Source organism: Saccopteryx bilineata, chromosome 4, assembly GCF_036850765.1.
Source record: "Saccopteryx bilineata isolate mSacBil1 chromosome 4, mSacBil1_pri_phased_curated, whole genome shotgun sequence".
Lineage (NCBI taxonomy): Eukaryota > Metazoa > Chordata > Mammalia > Chiroptera > Emballonuridae > Saccopteryx > Saccopteryx bilineata.
This window is the reverse complement of record NC_089493.1, coordinates 285,945,626-285,965,061: the sequence shown is the minus strand read 5'-3', so window position 1 is coordinate 285,965,061 and position 19,436 is coordinate 285,945,626. Positions and strand designations below refer to the sequence as shown.

General features: G+C 49.0%; 1 protein-coding gene and 2 pseudogenes across 2 annotated transcripts in view; 2 read left to right on the top strand and 1 right to left on the bottom strand.

The window, feature by feature from the left end:
- SRL (sarcalumenin) overlaps positions 1-3,998 on the bottom strand; it is a 46,355-nt gene extending 42,357 nt beyond the window's left edge. The window contains exon 1 of one of the 2 annotated variants that reach the window (XM_066275069.1): positions 3,776-3,998. In XM_066275069.1, coding sequence (XP_066131166.1) covers positions 3,776-3,836 — 61 coding nt within the window. In that variant the 5' untranslated portion in view covers positions 3,837-3,998. The remainder of the gene's footprint in view (positions 1-3,775) is intronic. The other variant, XM_066275070.1, reaches the window with a different exon arrangement.
- A 4,156-nt stretch (positions 3,999-8,154) lies between these two features.
- LOC136335727 (transmembrane emp24 domain-containing protein 9 pseudogene) lies at positions 8,155-9,500 on the top strand (annotated as a pseudogene).
- Positions 9,501-12,903: 3,403 nt separating this feature from the next.
- Positions 12,904-13,039, top strand: LOC136336780 (U1 spliceosomal RNA; annotated as a pseudogene).
- Positions 13,040-19,436: the final 6,397 nt, after the last annotated feature.

The following is a 19,436-nucleotide window of genomic DNA, read 5'->3' as shown; positions in this document are numbered from 1 at the left end:
CTTGGTTCTCCCCAGAGCTCTATTCTTTCCTGTCTCCAGGAGGTAGCTCACCCTGATCACTTCCATGAAACTCTCTTTCATCTTTTCATGTCTGGATCTACATTCTTCAAGCTCCAGCTGAAACGTTTCCCTGTCTGTAAAACATTTCCTGATCCACTCAGTTAAAAATAACCTCCCTGCTCCCTTGCACCCCACCTCAATTCACCTGCTCCTCCCTTTGACTCTCCCATGTGTCTGATGTGCAGCCCTAAGGCAGAAAACACCGTTTCCGCTACTGAACTGTAAGTTTGCCAAGGACGAGATGCCTATCTGAATTCCCCCAGTACCACACCTAAAAAAAATAGGTACATAATAAATCTGGGATGAAGGAATGAATAATAATATGTGACAAGGTGTTTGAATGAACAAACTCCGCATACGCCAGCAATATTTAAATGAATGGGTCTGGATTTGGATATGGAGCAGGGAAGGTGCCCAAGAGAAAGACTTAAGCTCAGCATCCACACTAGCAGACTCTACCCCTTCCCATGCCCCCAGCCACCACGCCTGTTCCAGGCCAGGAAGCACGCCACCTAGGCCCTGGCCTCAGCCCCTTAGACCGAGTCAGAGGAGGAACAGCCATCTTGCTTTCTGTCCATAAGGACTAGACTGCATCACAGCCCACCACATCTAATTGAGCACCTAACGGCCAGGTGGATGCAACTAGCTTCATAGGGACCTCCTGCTGAGGGTTTAAGTGCCAAAAGCACAAGACAAGAAGTAAGAGAACCTAAATCCAGCTCTGGCCCTGCCAGACATGAGGCAAAATCAGCATTTCCAAAATGCCATTTCACAGTCCGCCAAGCAAGGTGTCCACATCTGGGCGGAGGCATCCATCCATTAGCAAATCTCAGCCGAGTGCTTCGCAGACTCAGTGAGGGAAGTGATGGACGAGATGCTCCCTACAAGCTCATCCAGCTGCACTGAGCTAGGAACTGGCAGCCTGCTGGGGACACAGCTTACAGAGGGCTTTGGGGTCTGCTCTTTCCCCAGAACCCCTGAGCTCATGACAGCCTCTCAGCAGCCGTCCCCATGGTAGATCGTAGCTGCCGCTGCATGGCCCTGCTCAGGGAATGTGAATGGGCCTCTGTCCAGAAATGACTGTCCTGAAGTGGATAAGCAGGGGGTCTTGCAAGGACATGCTTCCTGGTCACCATGTACCCTTGTCTCTCATGGCAGGGTGGGTCAGCCCCAGCATGCACCAATCTCTCAGCACTGAGATCTTGGTAGGGAAGGGTCAGAGCAGACTTGCACACCTGCAACCAGGACTGGGCTGGAGGGCGAGGGATGCAGACTCAGAACAGCCCCCGCCCACCTGTCCCCAATCTTCTCTGCATCCAGCTGGCAACAGGAAGCAAAGATGTCCTAAATTCAGCCTAACAAATGCCAACAGCTTAAACCCAAAGAAATGTTTTCTCAGCATCCCCACCCAACCCTGCCTTCAGAGAAGTCAAAGGATCAGCAGCATCCTTCCTGTCTTGCATACTGAGGTGAGAAGCAGTCCTTGGACAGCTCCCCATCACCCCTGACATGCCCCCACAGGCAGGCAGCTCCAGGAGGACGGGAACTCCCAGGTGGGATGAGACAGGCCCTAAGCGGGGTATGCCTGTCACTAACTCGAACACATCTCTTCACTCCTCTGGCTTTTAGTCCCTTACCTAGATAATGAGGAGATGGAATAAATTGATTCAAGGTTGCTTTCCCCTGTCCTTGAGCAGGCCTGTCCTGTTCCCACACCAGGTTCCCAAGACAAAGTGGAGGACTCTGGTGATTACAAATAGCTGGGGTCAGGGATTCGGGATGTGTCTGGCGGCTCCACCAGTGTGCCCTGGCAGCAGGAGGGATGCTTGGTTCCTCACTTGGGATGAGAAGAAGAGGCTGTGGAGCCCACTGCCCCAGTCCAGAGGGCCATGGGGACACCATGGGCACAAAAGAAGGAAGGACAACTCTGAAGGTTCCCCCCAGGAAGCAGGAGCGGGAGAGTAGAGAGAATCCCTGTCACCCAGTGAGGGGAAGTGACATGGGCATGGAAATGAGGACCCAGTGGTGAGGTCGGAAGTCCAAGAGCAAAGCTCTGCCTGTGAGTAGAGTGGCACCTATCGGACGGCACAATTCTGGGAGAAAATCAACCAGAGGAAAGATTGTCATCATGGGTGTGGGGGGAAGCCACCTTATGGTTGGAACCTTCCAGTGGGTGCAGGAGGAAGCTGTCTCTTAGGGTACACAGCCTACAATTGTATTGATCAAATCCACATGAGTAAGAACCCACAGCCCAGTGAGGCAGGAGGGAAGCTTGCCCACTGGTGGACAGCCCCTCCCTGGAAGGCAGGCCAGGGCACACCTCAGAGTCCAGGGCGGAAGGAGCATGCAGAGAGATCTCTGTGAAAAGCCCCTGACTGCCTCCTTCCCCATGGCAAGATTCCCCTGGTGAGGCCTGTGGAACATTCCAGATGTCCAGTTACCTTTGCGGGAGGAACGGTAAAGAATGTCCCTAAAAGGCTAAAAGTCCCTGGGCCTGTTGTGTGGAAGCAGAGAGAGGTGGCAGCTGGGGTTGGGCGGAGCAGGGGAGGGGCTGCAAAGGGGAGAGAATGGCAGCAGCTTTGGGCTCGGGATCCAATTACACGGCTGTTTCCATACTTAGCCACCTGACAGCCGCTTGGAATCCTCGACACTCCAGCGACTGCAGCCCCACAGGGCCCAAATTAACTCAAGGGCAGACAAGGGCAGGGCCCAGCAGCACAGGCGAAGCTGGAGCCCCCCACCTTGGTCTCTAACTCCCAAGGTAATAGCTTCTGCTGCACCCACCACCTGCTCTCCTGGCTGGGACTGGGATCTCAAAAATCAGAACCTCAAAGATACAAAAGGCTAGGGCTCTGGTCCCCACAGTTCCCCGTGCAGATGAAGACTGCAGAGTCATAAAAAGACAGAGCAGAGTTCTGGATTCCTGGGGTGTCCCCAGAGCACCCCCAAAGCATCCCCAAGGGGAACCCAGCCCCAGGAATCCTGGGAACAGAGGTGGCAAAACTCTCTGGTGTCCCCTCCACACCTATAAATAACCCCATGCTGTAACCAGAGCCGCTCCCGCCACACAGTGCTGAGACGTCAAAGGAAAACCATGGCACACAGGCCCCCAGCCACTTCGAACGAAGCCCCGCCAAGCTCAGTCCTACTCCAGACAGTCCAGTTCCTCTTCCGAACACTGTCCAATTCCGTTTCCAACCTAATCCCCAACTCCCTCTCCAATCTCATCCCAAACAGACCCCCACTCTATTCCACTGTTCCCCAGATGACCCCCCAACTCTGCCCATTGTGGCCCCATCCTCAATCATGCAGAGAAAGTCAACTCAGTGACCTCCAGGGGCCCCTCCAGCTCCCGTGACTGAGTTCTTTTGTCCAGCCAGGAAGCACCTCTAGTCTTGACTTTTAGGGTCCTCTTCCCCAGCATCTAGTGGCCAGACCTTCTCTCTGGCCCCTGGCTCAGTCCTCGCCCCTTCCTGTACCTCTCAGTTCACTGCCTCTGCTTCCTCTGGCCTCCCCGAGAGCCCCCGAATGCTCTCACGTTCTCTTCACACCCAGTTCTTTCTCCTGGGCCCCAGGGGAGAAGCGAATGGAGATGCCATGAGACCAGCCATCAGCCCCAGGATTCACGGAGGCCTCATTCAACAACTACTGCCCAAGCCCCCCACACCACAGACGGGGACAAAGTCTGACCTGGCCCACAGGGGTGGGGTCGTACCTGCTTGTCCTGGGAGCAGGAGCGACGCCACAAAGCAGCAGAGCAGAACCAGTGCCCTCATGGTGACTGCCAAGAGAGCCCAGCTGCTCCTTGCCTCTATTTATAGGGCTGGTGACAGCGCGGGCGGGGAGAAGGGTCACACAGTCACTAGGGCAACTGGGCGGGCGTGATGGGGAAGCGGTGGCGACCCTGTGAGGCTGAGAGCAGGCTTGCTCTGCCACCGCTGTGCCATCTGCCAGGCTCCAGAAGGCAGGGCCCCAACTGGAGTCTCACCCCTAGCAGCCCTGAGGTCACATGATGTGGGTCACAGGGTGGAGGTAGCAGGGCTAAACAGTGGGACGTCCCTGGAGTTACATTTGAGACTTGAGTCTCCCCTGTATTTGCACAAACTTGATCCAAAGTCTGCAGCAAGTCAGTGACCTTGACATGTCTGTTTTCTAAAAGAGAGAGTTTGTAGCGCTAAGCAACAAGGAGCCTATTTGAGAACCATAGACATATGTTTCAGCCCCTCCCCAAAAGTCAGGAGGTTAAAGCCCTAATGCTTAGTTAAGGGAAACCCTCAATGTCTGACCTTTGAAATCAATGGCTAGGACCTTAATCTTCCCAGACCTCTGGGAGAGACAGAATGTTGATGGGAGGGGGGAAAAGAGGAGCTAAGCGACACATCTGACGCTGTGGTGTAAGTCAGAGGGCGGAGGGACAGAGATCCATTTCCAGTGGCGCAGGGGTTCCAGAACCTTCTGTCGCCTACTCCATGTGCTATTTGATGCAATTTTCCTAAGGGCATGTGACAGCCCCTGAGAGCCAGTTCTATAAAGCCAAGGGAAAGCAGACACTGGCCTGTCTGGCTGGGGGAGGGTGTCACTGTGAGGGTAGCAGTCAGAACTGCGGAAAGGAACAAGAATCGATTAGGTACCTTCTCAGTGCTTTACCTCTAAAATGGCTTTATTGATGTCTAATCAGATACAATCAAACTATCAGATTCCTTACTCTCAGATTGTCCTTTGTCCAGTCACAGTCCCTCCTTTACCCCTTCCCAGGCCACCGCTGTTCTGTGGTCACTCCAGATTAGTCTGCATTTCCTAGATTTTCCTGTGAATGAAGAACCTAGATGATTCTTTCTTATCAGGTTTCTTTCACTTAGCATAATTTTTTTTGTATTTTTCTTAAGTGAGAAACGGAGAAGCAGAATGACAGACCCCCACCCCCACCCCCAGCAAAGGCTCCACCGGGATCCACCCAGCAAGCCCACTAGGGGGCGATGCTCTGCCCATCTGAGGTGTTGCTCTACTGCAACTGGGGCCATTTTAGTGCCTGAAGCGAGGTGTCACCTCAGCGCCTGGGCCAACTTGCTCCAGTGGAGCCTTGGCTGTGGGAGGGGAAGAGAGAGATAGAGAGAAAGGAGAGGGGGAAGGGGGAAGAAGCAGATGGGTGCTTCTCCTGTGTGCCCTGGCCGGGAATCAAACCTGGGGCATCCACAGGCCGGGCCAATGCTCTACCACTGAGCCAACGGGCCAGGACCTCACTCAGCATTATTTGTTTTAATGTATTATGTTGACATGGTTTCAAGTGCCCCAGTCAATATAACACCATCTACACACTGCATCAGCAGTGCCCCCATACCCCAAGAAGTCTCTTTGCACCCCTATTTCCCTCCCTTTACCCCTCCCCCTTTCCCTCTGGCTATCGCTACCCTCTTGTCTGTATATATGTGTTACGTATATATGTTTTTTGGCTAATCCAGTCACCTTCTTTGATCCAGTTCCCTCTTCCCCCTTCCCTTTGACATCAGCATGATTTTTTGAACTTTATTTATATTGTAGCATGTATCAACAGTTCATTCCTTTTTTTTTTTTTAAGTGAGAGGTGGAGAGTCAGAGAGATGGACTCCTGCATGCACCCAGTCAGGATCCACCCGGCAACCCCTGCCTGGGGCTGATACTATGCCCATTTGGGGCCACTGCTCCATTGCTCAGCAACTGAGCTATTTTAACACCTGAGGCAAGGCCATGGAGCTATCCTCATTGCCCTGGGTCAACTCACTCAAACCATTCAAGCCATGGATTCAAGAGAGGAATAATAGAGAGAGAGAGAGAGAGAGAGAGAGGTGGAGAAGCAGATGGTCACCACTCCTGTGTGCCCTGACCGGGAATCAAACCTGGGACTTCTACATGCCGGGTCAACACTCTACTGCTGAGCCAACCAACTGGGCCAAAGTTAATTTTTTTAAAGATTTTATTTATTCATTTTAAAGAGGAAAGAAAGACAGACAGAGTGAGAGAGAGGGAGGGAGGGAGGGAAGGGGAGAGAGAGAGAGAGAGAGAGAGAGAGAGAGAAAGGGAGGAGCAGGAAGCATCAACTCCCATATATACCTTGACCATGCAAGCTCAGGGTTTCAAACCAGCAACCTCAGCACTCCAGGTCGAAGCTTTATCCACTGTGCCACCACAGGTTAGGCCCTGTGTTATTTTCCTAAATGTTGCAAAATATGGAACAAATTTAGATTTTTACATATGGATATCCTGTTCCAGCGCCACTTGTTGAAAAGACTTTCCTCTCTCCACTGAATTGCCTTTGCACCTTTTTTGAAAATCAATTGACCAATGTGCATAAATTCAATTTCTAGACCACATTCTGTTCCATTGATCTATATGTCCATCCTTTCATGATACCACACTGTCTTGATCTGATCACCATGGCTTTCTAGTAAGTCTTGAAATTAGGTAGTACAATCGTTCAAGTTTGATCTTCTTAGGCCCTGGCTGGTGGCTCAGTAGACAGATCATCGGCCCAGCATATAAAGCTCCTGGGTTCAATTTCTAGTCAGGGCACACAGGAGAAGCAACTATCTGCTTCTCTCCCACTCTCTCTCCTTCTTCTCTCCCTCTCCCCCTCCTGCATCCAGCAGACCAATTGGTTCAAGTGTAGCCACGGACACTGAGGATGGCTTGGTTGGTCTGAGTGTGTCAGCATCAGGCACTAAAAATAGCTTGATACACGAGCATCGGCCCCAGATGGGGTTGCAGGGTGAATCCTGGTCGGGGTGCATGTGGGAGTCTGCCTCACTATCTTCCCTCCTCTCACCTAAAAATAAATAAATAAATATAAATAAAACTAATTTTTTTTTAAAGTTTGATCTTTTTCAAAGTTGTTTTGACTATTCTACTTCCTTTGCACTTCCATATGAATTTTGGAATCAGCCTGTCATTTTTTTATGTTTTTTTTTTATTTTAGAGAGGAGAGTGAAAGAGATAGAGAGAGAGAAGGGGGGAGGAGAGGAAAGCATCAACTCCCATATGTGCCTTGACCAGGCAAGCTCAGTGTTTCAAACTAGCGACCTCAGCATTCCAGGTTGATGCTTTATCCACTGCGCCACCACAGGTCAGGCTGTCAATTTTTTTTTAAAGCCTCCTTGAGGCTTTAAAATTTTAATTGAGACCACAATGAACCTATAGATCAATTTGAAGAGAACTGACAAGTTACCGATTGCGATGGTTAATTATCTGTGTCAGCTTGACTAGGCTATGATGTCCAGCTGTTTGATCAAGTATCAGTCTGGATTTTGCTGTGAAGGAATTTTTAGATGTGATTAACATTTAAAACAGTTGACTTTAAGTAAAACTGATCACCCTCCATAATGTGGATGGGCCTCATCTCACTAGCTGGAAAAGACTGAGAGGTCCCAGTCTGAGGAGGAAGGCATGCTGCCTCAGATTGCCTTCTGACTACATTATCAACTACTGCCAGAATTTCCAGACTCCAGCCTACCCTGTGGACTTCAGACTTTCCAGGTCCCACACCTGTCTCTACAAACACACATCCTATTGGTTCTGTGTCTCGGGAGAATCCTGATCAATCATCAATGTTGAGTCTTCCAAGCCATCTTCGTGGCTGGGGAGAGAGGCCAATGTGAGGAGAGAAAGTAGCACTTGGTCATGGAGAGAAAAGGCAGTCAAGTAAGTGCAACGTCCACTCTTTGCTGGGGACTTCTTCACACGTGACAGGAGGTGGACACACATCACCATTTCATAAGAAGAACGAGGCTCAGAGAGCTACAGTGACCTGTTCAATATCACCAACAAGGAATGGAATTGCCTACATTGAAATCCTGAGCTGTATGACTCACAAGCCCATGACTTTTCCCATCAGTCCAAGTGAACACCATAAGAGGAAGAGAGGAGCCAGCCTGTCAGGGGAAGGGGTGGAAGGCTGTGCGGGAGGCATGGGGACAGAAAAAGAGCACAGGCATAAGGGTCAGAGGAAGCTACAGAATCCCAACCCAGGCAGGATGGGAAACCCAGCACGGTTTAAAGGGTTAATGCATTTGAGTTAAAGATACCTTGTTTGGTTCCCTCTGAGGTCTGGTGGCCTGCAGAGGCATGATCTACTTCTACATCAGGGAGACACAGAAGTGCTTTATTGAGGAGATTCCAGATGAGAACACAGTTATAAGAAACTACTGGCCTGGCCCTGGCTGGTTGGCTCAGTGGTAGAGCATTGGCCTGGCGTGCGGAAGTCCCGGTTCGATTCCTGGCCAGGGCACACAGGAGAAGCGCCCATCTGCTTCTCCACCCCTCCCCCTCTCCTTCCTCCTGTCTCTCTCTTTCCCTCCCGCAGCCAAGGCTCCATTGGAGCAAAGATGGCCCGGGCGCTGGGGATGGCTCCATGGCCTCTGCCTCAAGCGCTAGAGTGGCTCTGGTCGCAACAGAGTGCCTCCCCAGATGGGCAGAGCATCGCCCCCTGGTGGGCATGCTGGGTGGATCCCGATTGGGCGCATGCGAGAGTCTGTCTGACTGCCTCTCCATTTCCAACTTCAGAAAAATACAAAAAAAAAAGAAAAGAAAAAGAAACTACTGGCCTGACCAGGCAGTGGCGCAGTGGATAGAGCATCGGACTGGGATGTGGAGGACCCAGGTTCAAGACCCTGAGATCACCAGTTTGAGCGTGGGCTCATCTGGTTTGAGCAAAGCTCACCAGCTTGGACCCAAGGTTGCTGGCTTCAGCAAGGGGTTACTCGGTCTGCTGTAGCAATCAATGAACAACTAAGATGTTGCAATGAAAAACTAATGATTGATGCTTCTCATCTCTCTCTGTTCCCATCTGTCTGTTCCTATCTATCCCTCTGTCTCTGTAAAAAAGAAGAAAGAAAGAAAGAAAGAAAGAAAGAAAGAAAGAAAGAAAGAAAGAAAGAAAGAAAGAGAGAAAGAGAGAAAGAAACTACTGGACACAGCTGTATGACAAACAGCAGAAAGAGTATGAGCCAGCCACCCCCAGGCTTGGCATGTTCGTGGAGGTGAAGGACCCAGAAGACAAGGTCATTCTGGCCTGGCAGCATGGCTCTGAAGGCAGGTCACTTCCACATCCCATACCCCTGACAATCATCAGATCCATCTTCACTCTAATTCCACCAGTTCTCACTTTTTGCTGGTGGCATGTTGAGAGTTCATCTGGACATTCAGGTGGGTGAACACACCGATGACTATGCAGAAATTGTTGCCAAAGACAAGTTGAGTGAGTTGCAGCTACAAGAGGGACAACTGGTGGAGCGAGTGGAACCGATCAAGAAAGAACAGAACTACCAGTGGTGGTCGAGGAGCGCTTCTGGCAGACCAGCGAGAGCATCAACCAGCAGGTGGTCCATTCTATAGACCCTCAACCTCATAGCCATCATGTCTGGCAGATGCAACATCTCAAGAGCTTCTCTGAAGCCAAGAAGGCTGTGTAGCCATCATTCCTGCCAGGCTGGGGGAAAAGGGGCTTCCTGGAACTGATTTCTCTCTTGCAGGACCAGGTCCCAGCCATGGATGTTCTGAAGGGAGTGGGGTCACACGCATCCCAGGCACCAGCTGAAGGGAGCAGCTTGGCTGGCTGACACTGAGCAGGTGGTGGGACAAATGCCTGCCCCCTCCCCTGGGCTCTGGGCCTTTTGCAGCAATCTCCTAGGGGCTGCTGAAGTCACTGGTAGCCCCACTGGTACCTCAGAATCACAGTGTCACTGATCAGACACGTGAGGCTGTTGTCTGGGTGGCTGGGGGAAGAGAGTAGGTGGACAAGACAGTTTTCCTTTTGTCTTCCATTGCTGACTTGAGATTTCAAGCAGGTTGGGGTACAGCTGTGATTCCCTGCTACCTCACTCTTCCCTCCTTGGGCCTAAGCCCAGCCTACTGATGGGGGGGGGGGCTGTCAATTGCAGGTGGGACCGAGGATACTGCTATGTAGAAAAGTGGCCCAAGTTCACCCCAGATTCTTCACATGGTTGTCCTTTTTAGGGTTTGAGGAAGTGGGGTCTGGGCAGGCAGGAGTCTTGGTGCTGGCTGGGGATGGTCCTGCAGAGTCTTAGTTACTGATTCATTTTCAATAAGCCTAGGTTTGTTACACTGGTTTCCCAATTTAGAAAAGAATCAAAAGGAAGAAAGAAAAAAGGAGAGGAAGCAAAAAGGGAAGGAAAGAAGGAAAGGAGGGAGGGAGGGAGGGAGAAATAAAGGGGAAGAGAAGAGAAGAGAAGAGAAGAGAAGAGAAGAGAAGAGAAGAGAAGAGAAAGAAATCTTGTTTGGGTTCAAACAGATCTCCATACACCCACGGTCAACACAGCATTATTCACAATACACACACACACACAAAAATAAAAACAACCCAGGCAATGTAAGCGAATAAACAGCTAAACTGTGTTCTACCCATACAGTGGATATTATTCAGCCATTTAAAGAAAAAGAAGTTCTGCCCTAGCTGGATAGATCGGCTGGTTAGAGCACTGTCCCAAAGTGCAGAGGTTGCCAGTTTGATCCCCAGTCAGGTCACATACAGGAACAGATCGATTTTTCTATCTCTCTCCCTCTCCCTCTCTTGCTAAAATCAATAAATAAATTTAAAAATAAAATAAAGCCTGACCTGTGGTGGCGCAGTGGATAAAGAGTTGACCTGGAACTCTGAGCTCGCCGGTTCAAAACCCTAGGCTGGCTGGTCAAGGCACATATGGGAGTTGATGCTTCCAGCTCCAACCCCCTTCTCTCTCTCTCTCTCTCTCCTCTCTGAAATAAATAAATAAGTAATCTAAAAAAAAGAAAAGAAATATTTTTAAATAAAGAATAAAATAAAATAGAAATTCTCATAAATAAATGAATTAGTGAAATTCTAATACATGCTACAATATGGATGAACATTGAAAACACTATGCTAAATGAAAAAAGTCAGTTACAAAAGGACAAGATATTGCCTGACCAGGTGGTAGCGCAGTGGATAGAGCGTCGGACTAAGACGCGGAAGACCCAGGTTCAAGATCGCGAGGTCACCAGCTTGAGCGCAGGCTCATATGGTTTGAGCAAGGCTCACCAGCTGGAGCCCAAGGTGTCTGGCTCGAGCAAGGAATCACTTGGTCTGCTGTAGCCCCCCGGTCAAGGTACATATGTGAAAATCAATGAACAACTAAGGTGCTGCAACAAAGAATTGATGCTTCTCATCTCTCTCCCTTCTTGGTTGTCTGTCCCTATCTGTCCCTCTCTCTGACTCTGTCACACACAAAAAAAGGACAAGTATTTAGCCAACTCAAGCTGCCATAACAAAATACCACTGATTGGGGGCTTAAACAACAGAAATTTATTCTCTCATAATTCTGAAGGCTGGAAGTCCAGATCAAGGTATTGGTAGGTTTGGTTCTTTTCTGAGGCTGCTCTCCTTGGCTTGCAGATGGCCACCTTCTCACCATGTCCTGACATATTCACCTCTCAGTCTGTGTTGTATGTCTTCTTATATGGACATATCCGATTAGGACTCATCCATATGGCCTCATGTCACCTTAATTACTTCTCTGAAGACTCTATCTCCAAACACAGTCACATTCTCAGATACTGGAGGTTAGGCCTTCAACATATGAATTTGTTGAAGGCTGAAACAATTCAGCCTATAATAATCAAATATTGTATGATTCAATTTCTATGAGGTATGTAGAACAGGCAAATTCATAGAGACAGAAAGTAGAATGGTGGTTCCCAGGGTCTGGGGGGGAAAAGGGGCACAGGAGTTATTGTTTAATGAGTATAGCGTTTCTGTTTAGAATGATGAAAAAAGATCTGGAGATGAGTGTAAGTGGTGAATATACTTAATGCAACTAATCTGTACGTTAAAAATGGGTAAAGTGGCCTGACCAGGCGGTGGCACAGTGGATAGAGTGTCAGACTGGGATGCGGAAGGACCCAGGTTCGAGACCCCAGGATACCCAGCTTGAGCGTGGGCTCATCTGGTTTGAGCAAAAAAGCTCACTAGCATGGAACCAAGGTCACTGGCTCGAGCAGGGGATTACTCAGTCTCCTGAAGTCCCGCGGTCATGGCACATATGAGAAAGCAATCAATGAACAACTAAGGTGTCGCAACAAAAAACTGATGATTGATGCTTCTCATCTCTCTTCGTTCCTGTCTGTCTGTCCCTAGCTATCCCTCTCTCTGACTCACTCTCTGTCCCTGTAAAAAAATTAAAAAAAAAAAATTAAAAAAAATGGGTAAAGTGGGCCCTGGCAAGTTGTCTCAGCAGTAGAGCATCAGCCCAGCGTGTGGAAGTCCCAGGTTCGATTTATGGTCGGGCACACAGAAGCACACATCTGCTTCTCCACCCTTCCCCCTCTCCTCTCTCTTTATCTATAGAGTTCAGTCTCTCTTCCCCTCCTACAGCCAAGGCTCCATTGGAGCAAAGTTGGCCTGGGCGCTGAGGATGGCTCCATGGCCTCTGCCTCAGGCGCTAGAATGGCTCTGGTTGCAACAGAGCATCACCCCCTGGTGGGCATGCCGGGTGGATCCCGGTAGGGCACATGGGAGTCTGTCTGCCTCCCCACTTCTCACTTCAGAAAAATACAAAAAAAAAAAAAAAAAAGGATAAAGTGGAAATTTTATGTTATATATATATATATATATATGTATTTTAATCATAATTTTTAAATGAATAAAGAAAGACTGTTTGGAAAATAAGAGAGATTAAAAATAGGGTAGATTCAACTGAAGATAAACTTTCAGGTCATAAATTCTTAAACAGACCTCACTTAGCCTACAAAATCTCCACACTGGCTTCATCCCACATCACCCACCACCGTGCCACCTTCCCAGGGCACCTTTCCCCAGTTCAGTCAAAAACAGACGCTGCCATACTTACCTGGCAGGGGAGACACCATGATCATGAAGGTGGTTTTATCCATTGTCAGGATGTGCTGACTCCTGCAATTTCCCCAAATGTGGGAAACTCAACTACATAATTTGTGGTAGTGGGGAACTATGTTCGTGCTAAAATAAACAAACAAACAAACAAACAAACAGAAGCTGCCAGAGTCCTCAGCCTAAGGGTCCTCACCCTCACAGTTTCTATAGTTCAGTCTACCTTTTTGACAACTGACTTGCTAGATTAATCCATGCTTCAAACAGTTCAAGGGGCAGGGGAAACCAAGTGGGACCCTGAAAGTGCAAGCCTCTGTCTGGATCTGCTCTACACTCAGCAAGTAACCCTCAGGGAGAGTATTTTCCCATTTATCTTACAGATTTATCTAAGGTCACCTACCTTAGAAGGACCCAAATTACCACCCAGAGCAGTACTCTCCTTCACCATAACTCTGACAGATATGTATCCAGCCTCTGTTTGAATACCTTCAGTGACAGGGAGCTCACTACCAGAGATCAACAACTCCACTGTTTCAAATACGATGAGAAGTCTAGGACAAACCAGAGTGTTCCAGATCCCCCCCAACCTGCCACCTCAACTTGCCGCCCACAGCCAAGGACATGCATCATGAGGATCCTATGGGGAATAGAGACTGTCTCTCTCTGAATCTCAAATAAGCAGCCTCCCACTAACCGCCAGCGCCTGGCCAGACCCATTGACTTTTCCACCTACCTACAGGAGAACAGCAGATTTTCATCAATTCACTTGGCAACCGGGAGTTTCAGAGCACCCTCTGTATATCTCACAGGGCAAGAGGCAATATGAGAAAGACAAGTATCAACAGACCAATCCCGGTACGGTGCAGTACCTGCACCCTTCTCAAATCACTTTCCTGTTTCCTCTTTAACTTGATTCTGAGGCTGTCTACCGGGACAAGCTGCCCAGGGGGGACCTGTGACTTGGGCCCACTAAGTCAAGTAACCGCAGCTGTAACTCTTAGCTCCTTTTCAACACCAAGGGTGTGGAGGGGATAGCGGGTCTGGAGCACAATTCTTTCTGCAGATATGAGATTTAGGGTTGGTCCTGCCCTGCAGCCCCCAGTCCCAGCCCCTCCTCTAGGTCAGCACACGCCCTTGTCAATCAACAGAAGAAACCTGCAACTCAGCAGAAGAGGAGAAGGAGGGAACCAGGCAGTGAATGGTGCTAACTCCACCCCAGCCCACAACTGGTAGGGCAAGGGAGGGCATGCAGAACTCCGAGAGCGGAAAAGACAAATGGCACAGAGACAGCAGCATCTAGGAATGCACAGGGGAGCAGCTAGGTAAAGAAGGGACAGTGGAGCCTGACCTGTAGTGGCACAGAGGACAGAACATCGGCCTGGTACGCTGAGGTGGATGGTTTGAAGCCCCAGGCTTGCCCAGTCAAGACACATACAAGAAGCAACATGATACTTCCCGCTCCTCAACCCCCTTTCTCTCTCTTCTCTCCCCTCTCTCTCTAAAATCAATAAATAAAATATATTTTTTAAAAAGAATAAGAAGCCCTGGCCGGTTAGCTCAGCGGTAGAGCATCGGCCTAGCGTGCGGAGGACCCGGGTTCGATTCCCGGCCAGGGCACACAGGAGAAGCGCCCATTTGCTTCTCCACGCCTCCGCCGCACCTTCCTCTCTGTCTCTCTCTTCCCCTCCCACAGCCAAGGCTCCATTGGAGCAAAAATGGCCCGGGCGCTGGGGATGGCTCTGTGGCCTCTGCCTCAGGCGCTAGAGTGGCTCTGGTCGCAACATGGCGACGCCCAGGATGGGAAGAGCATCGCCCCCTGGTGGGCAGAGCGTCGCCCCATGGTGGGCGTGCCGGGTGGATCCCGGTCGGGCGCATGCGGGAGTCTGTCTGACTGTCTCTCCCTGTTTCCAGCTTCAGAAAAATGCAAAAGAAAATGCAAAAAAAAAAAAAAAAAAAGAATAAGAAGGGACAGTGGGATAGACTCAGGTGGGACAGGGTAGAGCCAGAGCCAACAAAAACACGAGACCAAGGACTGCATGGCCAGCCAGCTCAAGAGGCAGCTGGGGGATCTGCATGTGCTTTATATAAAGTAGTCTGAAGCCAGTTAATCAGCTGCTAAAGAGCCCAAGGTCACAGGAAGGAAGACCCCCCACTTCACTAGATGGCCCTTCAAACATCGCAGAGTTAGGGTGATTACTCTGCTGCCAAAGATGCCCCTGCATTGTGATACAAGGGACATTCATTTATTATAACCTACCACCATGTCACAAAAGCACAAAGGTGGTTTCCAAGTATGTACTCAGAGTACGGCAAAAAAGCAAGAATTGGAAGTAACAGTAGAAGAAAACCGCACAAATGCAGGCACACAAAATGGAGCCATTCATAAGGCTGACACAAAAGCAAACAGCACTACATACATAAATCCCTCACATGTGTGTAACTTGATCACTTGCCAATTCACAGTGTCCTTAAAATAAGAACAAACCAACTGCTCGGGAGAAATGAAATGATTTCTGCCACTGAGACTTGACAGGAATTTCTTCTGAGGCTCTTCTTAAAGAGGACATGGTGTTAAGTAACCACCCTTGAGAACATGGGAGAAGACAGACATTTCCCATGAGTTTTATTCCTAATGGAGACCCTTGAAATAGGGCAGGGAGGCCAACAGGAACTAAGAATGTCTAGTACCCTCCCCAAAAAACCACCAACAAAGACAGTCAGTGGCTAAATGCTTAGAATGTATCTTATCCTCCACTGCCACATTACCACCTCACACACTGGTGGTGGATGGGAAATTACCAAAACTGATTTGGGGGACAGTGTCCACTAAAATACCTTCACAGCAGCCATGTTGGAAACAACCCAATGTCCATCACTAAGTGGATGGCTAAACAAATTGTGGTATATTCATACAGTGGAATACACTTAATAAAAATGAATAAAGGCCTGACCTGTGGTGGCGCAGTGGATAAAGCATCGACCTGGAAATGCTGAGGTCGCTGGTTCGAAACCCTGGGCTTGCCTGGTCAAGGCACATATGGGAGTTGATGCTTCCAGCTCCTCCCCACTTTCTCTCTCTGTCTTTCTCTCCTCTCTCTCTCCCTCTCTGTCTCTCTCTCTCCCTTTCTCTCTCCTCTCTAAAATAAATAAATAAATAAATTTAAAAAATGAATAAACTAGCCCTGGCCAGTTGGCTCAGCAGTAGAGCGTCGGCCTGGCATGCGGGGGACCCGGGTTCGATTCCCGGCCAGGGCATGTAGGAGAAGCGCCCATTTGCTTCTCCACCCCCCCTCTTCCTCTCTGTCTCTCTCTTCCCCTCCCGCAGCCGAGGCTCCATTGGAGCAAAGATGGCCCGGGTGCTAGAGTGGCTCTGGTAGCGGCAGAGCGACGCCCCGGAGGGGCAGAGCATCGCCCCCTGGTGGGCAGAGCGTAGCCCCTAATGGGCATGCCCGGTGGATCCCGGTCGGGCGCATGCGGGAGTCTGTTTGTCTCTCCCCGTTTCCAGCTTCAGAAAAATACAAAAAATAAAAATAAATGAACAAACTGCTGACATACAGAAAAACATAAATGAATCTCAGAGACATTATGTTGAACAAAAAGAACCCAGACAAAAAGAATATATACAGTTGCATGACCAGGCCGTGGCACAGTAGATAGAGTGTCAGACTAGGATGTGGAGGACCCAGGTTCAAGACCCCAAGGTCGCCAGCTTGAGCACGGGCTCATCTGGTTTGAGCTAAGGCTCAACAGAGTGAGCCCAAGGTCGCTGGTTCAAGCAAGGGGAGTGACCCCCCAGTCAAGGCACATATGAGAAAACAATCAATAAATAACTAAGGAACCGCAATGAAGAATTAATGTTTCTCATCTCTCTCCCTTCTTTTTTTTTTTTGTTTTGTTTTTTGTTGTTTTGTTTTGTTTTTTACACAGACAGAGAGAGAGTCAGACAGATAGGAACGGAGAGAGATGAGAAGCATCAATCATTAGTTTTTCGTTGCGACACCTTAGTTGTTCATTGATTGCTTTCTCATACTTGCCTTGACCAGGGGTTACAGCAGACGGAGTAACCCCTTGCTCAAACCAGCGACCTTGGGTCCAGCTTAAGCTGGTGAGCTTTGCTCAAACCAGATGAGCCCGCGCTCAAGCTGGCGACCTTGGGGTCTCGAACCTGGGTCCTCCACATCCCAGTCTGACGCTCTATCCACTGCGCCACCACCTGGTCAGGCTCTCTCTCCCTTCTTGACTGTCTGTCCCTATCTGTCCCTCTCTCTGACTATCTCTGCCGCGCGCGCGCGCGCACACACACACACACACACACACACAGAAAAAAGAGTATATACAGTTGACTCGTGAATAACATATGTTTGATCTGGGCAGGTACAACACTTTCAGAAGGTTTTTGTGTGGTCTTTTTTTTTTTTTCAGAGACAGAGAGTCAGAGAGAGGGATAGATAGGGACAGACAGACAAGAACAGAGAGAGATAAGAAGCATCAATCATTAGTTTTTCGCTGTGACATCTTAGTTGTTCATTGATTGTTTTCTCATATGTGCCTTGACCATGGGCTACAGCAGACCAAGTAACCCCTTGCTCAAGTCAGTGACCTTGGGTTTAAGCTGGTGAGCTTTTGCTCAAACCAGATGAGCTCATGCTCAAGCTGGTGACCTCAGGGTCTCAAACTTGGGTCCTCCGCATCCCAGTCTGATGCTCTATCCACTGCGCCACCACCTGGTCAAGCTGTTTGTTTGTTTTTTTTAAGAAGAGAGAGAGAGAAAAGGTGTAGGGGAAGGAGTGGGAAGCATCAACTCATAGTAGTTGCTTCCGGTATGTGCCTTGATGGGGCAAGCCCTGGTTTTCAAACCAATGACCTCAGCATTCTAGGTCAACGCTTTATCCATTGCGCCACCAGAAGGTCAGGCCAGAAAGATTTTTTTCAATGAATATACTGTCAGCCCACCATATCCCTGGGCTTCGCATCCTTAGATTCAACCAACCATGGATCAAAAACAGGACTTGATCTAAGACTGGGAATCCATAGATGTGGCCGGCCAACTATGTGGATTGTTCTATGCCATTTTATATCAGGGCCTTGAGTATCTTCAGTTTTTGGTATCCACAGTGAGGGGAGGGGAGTCCTAAAGTCAATCCCCAATGGATATGAAGGGATGACTGTGGTTAAGTTTTGGGGGAGTCACAAGTTGTACATAACCCTGACCGGGTAGCTCAGTTGGTTGGAGTATCATCCCCATATGCCAGGGATGCAAGTTCGACCCCCAGTCAGGGCACATATAGGAATCAACCAATGAAGGTATAAATAAGTAGGACAACAAATCAATGTTTCTTCTCTCTCTTTCTTCCTCTCTCTCTCTCTCTAGAATCAAAGAAAAAGGAAAAAATATTTTAAAATGTTGACCCTGGCCAGTTTGCTCAGTGGATAGAGCGTCGGCCCAGCGTGAGGACATCCCGGGCTCATTCCCCAGTCAGAGCACACATGAGAAACAACCATCTCCTTCTCTTCCCCTCCCTCTCCCCCTTCTCTCTGTCCTCCCTCTTGCAGGCAGTGGCTCCATCAGTTCGAGGATTGGCCTCAGATGCTAAGGAGAGTTCAGTTGATTCGAGCATCAGCCCCAGACGGAGGTTGCCAGGTGGATCCTGGTCAAGGCACATGAGGGAGTATGTCTCTCTGTCTTCCCTCCTCTCACTTTAAAAAAAAGAGAGAGAGGAGAAAAAGAAAAAAAATACTGTATGTAGATTTTTTTTTTAATTTTTTTTTATTTATTTATTCATTTTTAGAGAGGAGAGAGACGAGAGAGAGACAGAGAGAGAGAAGGGGGGAGGAGCAGGAAGCATCAACTCCCATATGTGCCTTGACCAGGCAAGCCCAGGGTTTCAAACCGGCAACCTCAGCGTTTCCAGGTCGACGCTTTATCCACTGCGCCACCACAGGTCAGGCTGTATGTAGATTTTGACTGCATGGAGGGTCAGCACCACTAACCGGCCCATGTTGATAAAGGGTCAACTATATACTGTATGATTTGTATAAACACCTAAAATAGACAAAACTGATCTATGATGATAGAAATTTAAAGCCACCGTATGCCTACCAGAATGGCTATTTTAAAAAGAATATAATAATCTTGGAGAAGTGAACACACAATATGGTGTACAGAGATGTGTTGTAGAGTTGGGCACCTGAAACCTGTATAATTATGTTAACCAGTGTCACCCCAATAAATTCAATTTAAAAGAAAAAAAGAACATAATAACCTGACAATATCAATTGTTGGTGCGGATGCAGAGCACCTTGAATTCTCATAAACTGCTGGTGCAATGTACAATACAGAAATATATACAAGGGGTCCTCGGGTTACGACGGTCTCGACATATAACATTTGGAGTTGACAACACTCGCTTCCATAAAAACTTATAAAACTGCCTGACCAGGTGGTGGCGCAGTGAATAGAGCATCGGACTGGGATGCGGAAGGACCCAGGTTCGAGACCCCGAGGTCGCCAGCTTGAGCGCCGACT